The sequence below is a fragment of the Crinia signifera genome, chromosome 1, assembly GCF_055691185.1.
Source record: "Crinia signifera chromosome 1, ASM5569118v1, whole genome shotgun sequence".
NCBI classification, from domain to species: domain Eukaryota; kingdom Metazoa; phylum Chordata; class Amphibia; order Anura; family Myobatrachidae; genus Crinia; species Crinia signifera.
In genome coordinates, this window is record NC_139217.1 from 339,185,994 (window position 1) to 339,199,339 (window position 13,346).

Below are 13,346 nucleotides of genomic sequence, written 5' to 3' on the forward strand. Positions count from 1 at the left end.
ACGTCACAGGACCAAAGCCAGACAGGCAATGGCTGACGATATTGTCAGATTTGGCTGCACCCGCTAGAGTTTGCATGGTTAACGATACAGTGGGTACACACTGAACAATATGCATGATAATATCGTTACCGATATTGTTATCGTGCATAGCGTTAACGGATATAGTTAACAATTTAGTGGGTACCCTGATTTAGCATGGGAGGAACCAAGGGTTAGGTTCCGTTTAAGGGAGAATGGAGTAGAATATAGCCTGCGGGAAAGGCACCAGGGAAGAGGGTATAAACATGGGTGTTAGCCTACTGTACATACTAGCATGCTATGCTGTGTTACTGTGCTATGCTGTGTACAACTAGAGCTCGTTACTAGGTATGTTCATCATGCAGGACACTGTAGCGTTTGTCCTGCATGCAAAACAGTTTGTAATTTCAACTCTGACATAGTTTGCGTATCTCCAGATTATGCACCCATAACTCTCTATATCAAACCAATAATCTATAGTAACCTAATGGCCCTACACAAGGTGTACCCTAGCTCACTTTTTACTGTATATTTATACCCCATTATTTGAAAGGATCGATTCTTAATTCAATTGTAGTGGACACCTGCATTGATTGGTTTAAGTGAAAATCTGTAGAGAACAAAGGATTCTCTATACGCACTTTTCCACACCATTAGTGTGAGTACCCTGAAAGGTTTGTTAAATCCTAATAAATCCCAACCGATGGACAATAAGTGTCGCAGTTTACGTAATGTGTCCGTAAACTTTTACCCTTTATTCCTAACTACGGGCGAACCAATGCGTAGCGCCACGTAGTGTACCTTATCAGTGTATCTCACGCTACACCGATACCCTTATGGTGGTATCCTTTACAGTACTAAGTACTTATAACACACTCTCAATGTACCAGGTATTATTCCTGTAGACTCTTCCGCTTATTGCGAATAAATTACACAAGACTTGGTATAAATTTGGAGTAAGGGTAGAAAGTCCTTCACCGTATGTATTTAGTCTCTAATGGACAAAGGGGTAACAGAATATGAAACAATTACACCATTTAAAAATCTCGATACAATTCTTAACAATAACTAACGAAAAGGGGAAAAACAAATGCAAGCACAATCAGCTACAGTACAACTACAACAATACAAAGGTACAGTTACCGTCTCTCAACTCGCAGGCGCCACTCGAACCGGGTGTCTGTATTAAAAGTTCTGAGCACAGTCAAGTAGACCGTCCCTAGCCCGTGCGCAGCAATATATAGGGTACAGTAAAGTTCTTCATTGGCCAAGAGGTCAGGTTTCGCTTCTCCTGATTGGTACAGTAAAGATGCACAGCTGTGTCTTTGTTCAAGGCTTCGTCATCATATGTCCAGGGGTCATGTTGTGCATCTGGTTTCTTCTGGATTTCTTTCAGTTAGCCCTTCCTCCTGGCAATGTATAATTTAAGATATATATTGTCCATAACTTCTGACTGGTATATGCTGTGCTTTTCAGACAAATACCGGAAAACTGCGAGTTAGAGACTGATCACATTGATACTAAAAATGTCCATTAATACTATTTGTAGCGATATTAAACCTATAACTATATTTTATTATTTGTGATTGTCAAGTATAGGTCTATGTGTATTAGTATGGGTGCCCTTTGAGTTTTCACAATATTCCTACTTGCTTCTATACACTATTTACGTAAATATGCAAACTGAAATGGTGGCCATAGTATACTAGTGCGGTGTGGAGGCAGTACGACTTCGACAGGGGGAATCCCCCGAATGTATTAATTTTCCTTCCCTGTTAATATAACCTTTATCATAAGGCAGTGGTTCCCAAACTGTGTGCCTAGGCACCCTGGGGTGACTCAGGACACTTGCAGGGGTGCCTTGGGTTGGTGCACCAAGATCAATTCATATTATTTATGGTCAATGTACCAGGCAAAACCAATGCTTGTGGCTGCCAATCATATATGTGGACAAACAGAAGCAAATCCTGTCCCTCACCAGATAACTGTGATATATAAACACAATGCACTTAATTTAATATATTTTTTCAGAATTTCTCGATAAGAAGCATTTGGCCTAGGGGTGCCTTGAAAACATTTTAATGCTCTAGGGTGCCGTGATTCAAAAAAGTTTGGGAACCACTGTCATAAGGCAAAACTTCAAACTGTTGTATCAGTATTGCACCAGGGCGGCGCTTTCTCCTTCTTGTTGTTTTTCATATTCGTCAACAGACTTCTGAAAGGACCGTATCTCATCTCCATAAAAACCAGGAAAGTATCGTCCATATAGCACTATGTGATAAGTGAAGGGCTATTCTATCTACCCTGTATGAAAACACCCAGATATTTAATATGAGATGAATTTAAGAGGAAAAGGAATGGAGGAAGTTGACAAAGTATATGGGTGCTTGACCAAAAGCAAGAATTCAGATTTATCCGAACTGATATTTTAGCCAGAGAATTACTCCAAATTATTAATGATTTGAAGAGATGACGAAGAGGAGACCTCAATAATCAATGACCTTTCATCCACAAAAAGGGCTATTTTATGATCAACTTTAGCCACATGAGTTCCTCTGAACAGGGTAGAAGATCTTAAGGCTATAGCTGTAATAGCTTTTGTATATTGGGGATCTCTGACTAGAAATTGTAAATATGTTTGATAAATACATACTCTTATAATACTATAATGACTAACAGGCCAATATTAATCAGAAAATGTGAATTGTATGTGTTGTCACCCACTACTATCAGATGGATGTTTGTTTAATCAATGAATTTCATATATCATTTATGGCATACATCCTATATTATATGTGTGCCAATTTATCGCAGAAAGAGTGCCCAAATTGCAGGTGAATGACAGCAGATCTGATGCAATGCGCAGTCCTGTGCGTATTGCACCAGAGCCCGCAAGTCGCACAAGCAATCTCTTGGATTGCTTCTGAGGCGGGCATGCTTGGCTGAGATCGCATGTGATATATTGCATGCAAAAGGGCCACATGTGATATATCGCATGTAATCCTGCTGCCCGGGACAGCTCAAGGTGGGATCGCTGGCAACTTCTCCCCTCGGAGAGTAGTAGTAGTAGTGTATGGCCACCTTTACTGGTTTATTCCTAGTTGCACTTACCAGTACTAATTAAGTATCAGATAATCCTTCTGATATATTTTATTAAGGATATGTGTAATAACATAACCAATGTTTTTTTTTTTTTGGAGGGGGGGGGGGGGGGTACAACACTATAGCACCAACATTTCTATGTGAATTTGAATACTTTTTTTATTCCCCTGAAGTCGCCTAAACACTTTCTGTGAGAACCTCCCATTATGAATCTCTGGCACGAATCTCTCTGTGTGTGCGCTCATTGGGGGGGATGTTCTAACATCCACACCCCAGCTTCGCCACCCATCGCATTCATAATTATCGCATATGCACTAACATATGCGATAATTATGGCAAAGGACAGCTCTTGCGTTAATAGCTGTCCTTTGCGGTGAGAGTCGGCGGGTCCCATCGGGTCCTGGCAGCTCCCCCCTCCCTTCCTTACCCGGCGCTGCTGCGCTGGGCTCTCCTCCTCCCTGCACCTGGAAGAGGATCATAGTGCAGGGAGGAGGAGGTCACCGGTCCAGGCAGCACAGCTCTGTGCTGCCCGGACACAGGTGAGGGGAGGTCGGTGCGGGGCGGCAGTGGGTCGCGTTAGAAGCCCATAGGCTTCTATGAGGCATCCAGTCACGATAACCCGGCGGGGGATGCTTAGAGCATCCCAAAATGCGGTGAAACCCTGGTTTTTACCACATTTTTAGTTTAGAAAATCTCCCCCTATCTCAGAGATTCAGTTTAAGGGAAATCTCTCATGCTGAACCTCCTATGAATCTCTGGCACAAATTTATCTGTGTGCAGGGCCCTTAACAATTAATTTAATGTAGCAATATACAGTTTAGACAGCTTCATTATAGAAGGAAGTGGAAAATGTTTTTCGGTGAGATATGTGCTAATAGCATTATTACACTGTATCAGCAATGCATTGCACCAATAACTCTGATTATCACTAACAGCCTCACAAGTTGTTATTGCTGCAATCAAAAAGTTACTTAATGTTAGCTGCCAATTAAATGAGTCTGATAGCCAGGATTTTCCCTTTACTCATGATTATATCCATTGAAATCAGGTTTGTCTAGAATCTGATTATGAAACTGTGACGGGCACCATTGTTGTTTTGAAGTCAGCAGATTACACCAGTGTTGATCAGAGGGAAGCTTGTTTGTAGATTTGTAGCTGCACGATCCCCATTTACACTGGTGCATTGGTACCAAGATTTTAGCATGGCATTGCTCTGCACTTTATGGTACTTGTTTCCTATCACAGCGCCCAGTAAGCAATTTGCTTAGTGGGCTATTCTGTGTAGTGAAATCGCATCGCATGGGCCATTTTAGGGCCATGCGATGTGCGATGACTTGCGATTTTCCTATGTAATTTATTCACTGCTCTCTCAGCCCCAGGCCATCGATTCTGCCGTAAAATCGCATGCAATCGCATGTCATTTTATAGGGTATGTGATGCCATGACATTAGGTATACATCATATGATTGTATGTCCCCAAAAATAGGTTTAACGCACCCCCACTATCCACGCCAACGCGCAGCGAGCCCCGCGCGGGGCGGTGGAACGCTTCCTCCGACTTTTTCATTACCCCACTATCCATGTCGGTGTGGAGTTGATTTTATATAGTGAACCACCGAGCCCGAAGCGTGGTGAGGGGACGCGGAATACATGTAAAGTAATCCGCGTCCCCACGCTTCGGGCTCGCCACACTATATAAAATCAACTCCACGCCGACGTGGATAGTGGGGTAATGAAAAAGTCGGAGGACGCGTTCCTCCGATGGTGTAATGGTTAGCATTACTGCCTCACAGAGCTGAGGTCATGGGTTCGATCCCCACCATGGCTCTAACTGTACGGAGTTTGTATATTCCCCCCGTGCTTGCTTCGCCCCGTGCTTGCGTGGGTTTACTCCGGGTACTCCGGTTTCCTCCCACAATCCAAAAATATACAGATAGGTTAATTGGCTTCCAACAAAAATTAACCCTAGAATGTTTGTGTGTGCGTGTACATGTGGTAGGGAATATAGATTGTAAGCTCCACTGGGGCAGGGACTGATGTGAATGTTCAAATATTCTGCGGAATATGTATGCGCTATATAAGAAACTGTTAATAAATAAATAGTGTGTGTGGGTCGGGGGGGGGGGGGGGGGTGCGTTAAATCTATTTTTGGGACATACAATCATATTATTGTATACCTAATGTCATTGCATCACACACCCTATAAAATCGCATGGGATCGCATGCGATTTTGCGGGACATGCAATACTGTGGTGTAAAATTGAAAAAGAAATTACATGAAAAAATTGCATCGCATCGCATGCTATGCAATTCCCTTACAGTGCCGTACATAGAAAATCTGGGCGCCGTGCTACGAAACAAGTTCCCACTTCTTATAACCTTCAGTGATAGCAGATCATTTCAGTCATCATGGGATTCAAAATGCAACACAGATTGAGCTCTTTGGCTGGGGTGCCGGACAGTTTCCCAACAGTCGGGATCCCGACAGTCATTACCCGACCTCGGGATCCCGACAGTCAAAACCCCGACACTCGGAGTCCCGATGGCCATGGCTATTCTCCCTCGTGGGGTTCCTAGAATAGGTGGCGAGCCCGCAAGGGGCTTTGTTGTGCTCGCCATGCTGTCTGAGTCCGGCCGTCGGGCTAATGGCTGTTGGGATCCTGACTGTCGGGACCATATACCACACCCTTTGGCTGACCTCCTCCAATCTGTGCAAATACAGGGCTGGAACTGTAGGACAAGCATAGGTAAGTATATATTTTGCATTTATAAATTACTATCCTATTTTAATACACATTTCACTTTCTTTTATTTAGTCTATTAGGTGGAATTCATATCATATTAGTTAACCAGAACACCATTGCTTATTTAGAAGTTGGAAATGCATTATACAGTGAAAGCCTGTGGGGGATATTCAATGTAGGGTCACGACTGTTGGGTTGGCGTGACAGCGTGACCATGACCCGTTCTCGGCTGGCTCGACACTGATTTGGCAGGCGGGATTCAATGCCATGGCTGTCAAGTGCAGAGAAGGGGGCATAGCCGCGAGAAGTGGACGGAAATCGGCGAGCTGCGGCCGGGAGCTCGACAATTCCCGGCCATTCTCTGCAGAACGTGCCTGACCGCTTGTGAAGTTGGGCACGTTCTGCCGAGATCCCTGCTCAATGCTGTTGGGGAAGACAGTATTGAATAGGGCCCTCCGCTATTTCCCCTGTCGGGAATAGCGGCGGGAGATTGAATACCCCTTTATGTGGGTAATTGTGCTGTATGTATGTATGTGTTTGTTACAGTATTGAACATGAGAAATCAGCAGTCGGAAAGCTTACAGCCATGTGTAACCGATCTCTTGTATCCTGCAGGGTTGTAGCGATCAGAAACATGCACGTTGCAGTTATAGGAGCCGGAGTGATTGGACTCTCTACCGCGCTATGTATTCATGAACGGTATCAGCACTTGGTGCGACCACTGAGGATTGAAGTGTATGCGGATAAGTTTAGCCCACTCACTACAAGTGATGGAGCAGCTGGACTATGGCAGCCATATCTGTATGACAATGGAAACAAGCAGGAGACGTAAGTTGTTTTTTTTTCAACCTAAAACAGGTACATTGAATGCTATCCAATCAGATTCTGTCTGTCATTTCTCCATTGCATCATAGAAAATGGTAGTCAGAATCGTATTCATTTTTAGAAGCTTTAGTAAATCTACCACTTAGTGCCTAATCCAGACCCACCCCCTAGTGCAGGGGTGTCCAAACTTTTTGCGACGAGGGCCAGATTTGGTGAGGTGAAAATGTGGGGGGTCGACCATTAAGCCTGACATTCTTTGAATCATTAATCACATCAGAATGGTCCCCTCACTCTGCCCCCATTCACTCTATGTCCCCCAGCCTGCCCCTTCATTGTACTCCCCCCCCCCCCCAGCCTGCTCCCATTCACTGTATGTCCCCCAGCCTGCCCCTTCTTCACTGTATATCCCCCATTCACTGTATGTTCCCCACTCTCCACACCCATTCACTCTGTCCCACAGCCTGCCCCCCTTCTCTTAATGTCCATCAGTGCCTCCATTCATTGTATGCCCCCAAGCCTGACCCTCCTTCACTGTATGACTCCCATTCACTGTATGACCCCCATTCACTATGTACCCCACTCTGCTCCCATTCACTGTATGTCCTGCAGCCTGCCCCTGCTCCCCCTTCTCTGAATGGCCATCACTGTATGTCCCCCAGCCGGACCCTCCTTCACTGTATGTCCTCCACTCTGCCACCTCCCTTCTCTGTATGTTTCCCAGCCCCTTGTGTAAGCCAGAGGAAGGAGAGGCAAAGCAGGCACTGCAAGGACAGGAGATGCTTGGGCTCCCGCTGCTGCCCTCCTCCACTCTGCATGTTACGGGAGCAAGCTTCCCCCTTGCTGCCCCCCTCCCCAAACACTGCTGTCACTGTGATTGTGGAGTAGGGTGATATACGATTGCAGCAGCAGGGGTAGGACGCCAAACATATCTGACTGTGGCGGCCGGCACCTCCTCACTGCAGCAGACAGCAAGGTAAAGGTGTGCTCACCAAGGCCCCACCTTTAGTGTCCTGTGCTGTGCTTCCCACATCTGATGCTTTGCCCGCTTCCAGCTGGAGGCTGCGGGCCACTTGAAATGACAGCACGGGCCGCAATTGGCCCCCGGGCCTGACTTTGGGCATGCCTGCCCTAGTGCCTTAAACAAACTCTTCACAATGATTAATATGGTAGTATGAAGATGCGTTTATATGAAGTCAGTCACATGATCATACTAGTCCGCTGTCTGTCCTTCCTCCATTTCACCATTCAGTTTGCTACCTTACAGGAAAATTATTATTACTCAATAGACTTGAACATAGGCTTCAATGAAGGTGCCTTGGGTTTTATATCTGGTTTAGCAATACATTCTGATAGAGGTTCACAAACCACTATAATCACTTATTTCTAATGATCTTAATTTTTTAGCCGATGGAACAAGGAAACTTTTGACTATTTGCTAAAGTTTGTACACTCCGAGGATGCCCAAGACATGGGGTTGTTTCTGCAGTCTGGATACAATCTTCTGAAGGAACCTGCACCTGTATGTAATGAAATTATACATGGTTATGCCATATGTTTTATTTATGATTGTTCGATAATATTCAGCAGCTTTCTTAAGGAGCATACACACTGAGCAAATTTGTGCTATTTTCTAAGCAATCTGTCTACATTGCTTAGAAAGTAAGATGTGTGTAACTAAGTCAGTGCATGCAGTCAAAATCTAGTCAAATTGCTTAGCAAGTGACTGCAAATCTCTCTGTGTGTACAGAATAAGCGATACTGATCGCAATCTTTCATTCTGAACCACTACCCGGCTTTTTTTTTACTTAAGCAAAATCACTTAGCAAATTTGGTTAGCACAAATCTCTGCATGTGTATGTGTTCCTCATGAGAGATCTGAACTCAGGGAAATTGCCTACCCTAAATAGCTTAGCAAAATTGCTTAGCACACATCTCTATGTGTGTATGCCCCTTTAAATACAATTATAGAGACTGGCCAACAGTAAACGGGCTGAATGAGCCACAACATGACTAAAGCATGTTTCATATAGGCAGTGAGGAAAATAAAGGAACTACATTTCACATTATCTGTAATACACTTTGGCTTGGGGGGGGGGGCTTGGACTGCACACCCTAATTCCAAATATAATAAGAAATGCTATAATGTTGATATCTGAAGTTCCACCCAGAAAAAAAATAACCCTGGTCCTCTGGCAGTAGCTGGCTGGTGCTGAGAACACTGGACTGGGAAACTGAAAGGTGTCTTCAGATGACCTGTCGGCCTTGAAGCCGGAATGACAGCGGTGGCTTAGGAGCCATTAGGACTTGTCGACAGCCTGGAAGCCAGAGATAACTGTTGGCAACCTGGGGGTCATTAGGAGTGATCCGTAGATGACTGGTGATGGCCTGGGAGATGTTAGTTGTGTTGACGGCCTAGGAGCCGATGATGGTGGTCGATGGCCTGAGAACCAGAGGGCGAGTGTTGATGGCCTGGGAGCCATTGGGAGATGTCGACGGCCTCGGAGCCAATGACAGTTGTCGGCCTGGGAGACGGAGGAGTGACGACAGCCTGAGGGCCAATGACAGTTGTCGGCCTAGGAGACAGAGGAGTGTTGACGGCCTGGGAGCCGCTAAGAGATGTTGACAGTCAGGACACTGTTGGCGAAAGCCTCTGGTAAGGTACAATAGCCGCAGGTTGACCTGGGATGTCGACTGTCAGGACTCTGGTGGAGAAAGTCTCTGGTAAGCACAGTAGCTGGTAGTCGACCTGGGTGTCGACGGTGACTGTCAACGGTCTGGACAAGATGGTGACAGTCTTGGGTGAGATGCAATAACAGGCGATAGGCCTGGGAGCGAATATGGATGACTAGCCTGGGATGGAATGAGCTTGGAGTGACTGGCAGGAGATGGGTTAACCCAGGGCTGGGCAACACCGGCCCTCCAGATGTTCGTGAACTACACATCCCAGCATGCCTTGCATCAGTTTCAGCATGGCCACATAGCAAAACTAATGAAAAACATCCTGGGATGTGTAGTTCACTAACATCTGGAGGGCCGGTGTTGCCCAGCCCTGGGTTAACCAGATCAGCAACAGTAGGACATAGGAAACACTGGAAGCACTCGGTAGCCTGGACCCTAGGAACTTCTGCCACTGGAGTAAGCACACAGGGAACAGAATAAACATTTGCACAAGGCAGGGCGGCTGGGCCAGAACTCTGACTGATATCCCCCTTGCCTGTTTGTGATTGGCTGAAAGTCACAGCACCAATCAGAACCAGGAAGTACCTGATAATACCTTGGTTCTGGACACAGGTGTACAGGTCAGTGTTCAAATGGAGAATACTGAACCACTGCTAGTAGGGAGCTAAAGGGTTACAGCTGTCAGAAAACTGGGTTAGAGTCTCACAGGTGTCTAGGGAGAGCTGACCACAGTTTCACATACGCAATGATTGCAGCCTAGGTGCAGGCTGAATGAATCCAGGCAGAACACACCGAAAGACCATGCAGAAACTGGGGAACAGAAGAACAATTCCCCAGGTTTGTGACACTGTGTATACATAACATATGCATACTGTGTGTGATGGGCAAAGCAAAAACCATTTGTTTAACCAAATTTAATGTATATGGGAAGAAGAAAAATATATTTTTGCTGGGGCAGTAAGAGATACAGTTCATGTTTGGATTCTTGGGAGGACCAGTAATAAGCTGTGTACACACGGGGGCGATAGGGGCTGAAATCGCTGGAAATATGGTCCCTGGCAACCATATTGCCAGTGATGGGAGTGTGCCCCGGCGATAAATCGCCGGGTACGCCCTCCCGTTTTTAGCCCCCTTATGATCGCTGGTCGCAGGAGCTTGCTCCTGCGACCAGCTGATTACCTCTGCAGCTCCCCTGGCAGAGGTTCCCTTTCATCAGCGGCCATCTCTGGTCGCTGATGAAAAGGAGACACTGAGCAATATATTGCTGAGCAATATATCTCCCCGTGTGTATGGGGCTATAGAGTTATAATCAACTCTTGAATATGTTCTAACTAATACTTTTGTTATGCTGGTTTAACTAATGAGAACAAATAAATCTTTATGGATCAGATCTGTGCAGGTTCACACCCCTTTTTGCTAGAAATCCAGACAGCAACATTTTCAGTACTAGTTGAAATTTTCCTCCTTTGCATGAGCTCCAAACAGAACCTTTGATGATGACCATAGGGATGTAATTAAAATGACTATAAAATTGTAATAAAGTGGCCGGTAATAACGCAGCAGCCAAAAAGCCCCTAACTGGCTAGTATTGAAACATGACATTTAAGAGCTAACTTGCTGCTGCGTTATTACTTTCCAGTTTTTCACTTCACTATGCTTAATACATCTGTCCCAGTGTCACAGGAATACAAAAATCAACTAAAATTACAACATCCCTACAAATTTTCGACTAGCTATCAACTTTACACCGGTACTTGTGTTAATTCTTTCTTTCCATTTCTCCTCATGATTATGTTCAATAGAACCAAAAGTGTTTCCAGAGCATAAAAACTAGGAAATGGTCTTTATTTCAGTTGACGTTTGTACACAGTGATATTTTCATTACCGCAGTTCCATATATTTTACATATAAAGTGTGCCTGCTCCTCATATATCCATATAATTGCCAGATTTATTTCACCTCAGGTTGCTTATTATAAGTATGATTCATGTTTTCCAGGATCCTTCATGGAAGGATGATGTCCTTGGATTTCGCAACCTGACGCCAAGAGAGTTAGAATTATTTCCTGGATATAGGTGTGTAAGCCACATATTTACATTTACCTGCCAGGAACCTTCTTTCACATTCTGATTTCATAAGAGTTTCTACCAGCTCTTGTGTTCCTTGTTGTTTAACAAAATTAGAGGACACATGCAGACTTAACCGCATTTGGTCATTATTTTGTTTTGCAGGCAACAGGGTACATAATTTATATTGTAAACCCATGTCACATGTACTTATTACATGACAATATTTATTACAATGTAGCCGGGGATTATATACTTTTTTTTTTGTTTATATAATTAGTTTTTTATTATTATTTATATAGCACCACCACATTATGTGGGGAATTACAGAGACTGTTTAATCATTTACATTAGTCCCTGTCAATGCTTGATCTTTCAGTCTGATAAGTGGCCACAAAAAAAGTATTAATGTCTAGCATTCTTATCTTTTTGGTGTTGATTCCTTCGAAAGCATTAGGCAGGGAACCCATACAAATGAAACTCACACATGTTGTATAGAATTACAGATACAAAGGGATCATTTCTATACAAAGCTATATATATATATATATATATATATATATATATATATATATATATATATATATAGAATAGCTCTTTGTCCTCATCACTAGATGCCAGTTCTCTCGTCTTAAGAATTGAATGGAACCTGAAATCTTTGAAAGTGATTTTTTTTTTCTATATTGAAGTACTATTTAATTTTATTGATTGTCTGCTATTTAATGACTGTAGAAGCAGAATAGTTGCCACAGAATTCTTTGTTAAATAGGCTTTCCCGTTCACAGTGGTAATCTTATTGACATTGCAATTACCTCTCTGCTGAGGCTAAAGCCTTAATAGTGTAGATGGGGCGAAATGAAAAGAGACCAATCACAGGGTTTTCTGTGTTGGATGTAGACCCTTTAAAGAGTAACTGGCCAAAAATGTTCCTGCTTTGCATACAGTCGCAAAACATTTTCAATATCACACAAATTATTCCTAAGCATAGCCAGTATAGTAATCCTCCAAGTGCACCTTTCACCTACATACAAATGAAGATATCCATAGTGTGGGTGTTGTACAGATATTCATGAGAGTACAACCAATAGCGAGCAGTATTTCAGGTTGATTATAGGAGTGTCTGTGGCTGACTCTCTATGGTGCTGATCCAGAAGTAACTGTGGTTTTGTGCATTTTCAGATGTAAGCCTGTGCCACTCATTGATTTAATGCCACCCTCCGCATCTGACATTTTTAGTGTCTGCACTTGTCTGAGACAAAATCACCATTTCAGTCTGTTAAAAGGCAGCTTTATTTAAAAAAATATAGCCCCATTGGTCTCCCACCTCCACTTCTAAATTAAAGAGACAAACTGAAGATTTTTCTAGGCAGCCTGAGCTCAGGGGACTGCTCTAAGCAGCTTTTTTTCAGGGCTCCTTCATTTATCAAACAACCACAGCTCAAAAACAGGAGTGACTGTGAGCTGAAAGACCAATCATAACCCCTCCAAAGCTGGTGAACAAAATAGTTTTTCTTTGAAGTCTTTTTTCTCTCTGCAATAATGCCAATATTGAAGAGCAAGAGCCATCTAGTGGAAAATGTTTGTAACTGCAATATTAACTAAGGGCCTGATTCTACTTTACTAGGTAAACTATGAGGATTGCACCATAGATGCCACCCCACCAAATTCAGCCCCGTCCAAATGAATTAGAATCAGCCCTGAAATTCACCCTTGATATGATCAATTACTATTATTGTGAACAATAATAATAACTAATAATAATAACAACCTATAACCCATATAGCTCCCATATCCCAAAATAAAATAAACAAAATATTTTGAGCACAACTAAGATATATTATTAAACATACTAGTTAAATACTAGTTTAATTGCAATTAAAAAAATAAGTGGCAGAAGCAGGCAATTGAATAG

General features: G+C 43.5%; 1 protein-coding gene across 5 annotated transcripts in view; it reads left to right on the plus strand.

The window, feature by feature from the left end:
* The window catches only part of DAO (D-amino acid oxidase), a 51,214-nt gene that overhangs the window by 24,569 nt on the left and 13,299 nt on the right, over positions 1–13,346 (plus strand). For all 5 annotated transcript variants that reach the window (XM_083145930.1, XM_083145958.1, XM_083145939.1 and 2 more), the window contains exons 2-4: positions 6,480–6,692; positions 8,094–8,208; positions 11,367–11,443. In XM_083145930.1, coding sequence (XP_083002056.1) covers positions 6,499–6,692; positions 8,094–8,208; positions 11,367–11,443 — 386 coding nt within the window. In that variant the 5' untranslated portion in view covers positions 6,480–6,498. The remainder of the gene's footprint in view (positions 1–6,479; positions 6,693–8,093; positions 8,209–11,366; positions 11,444–13,346) is intronic.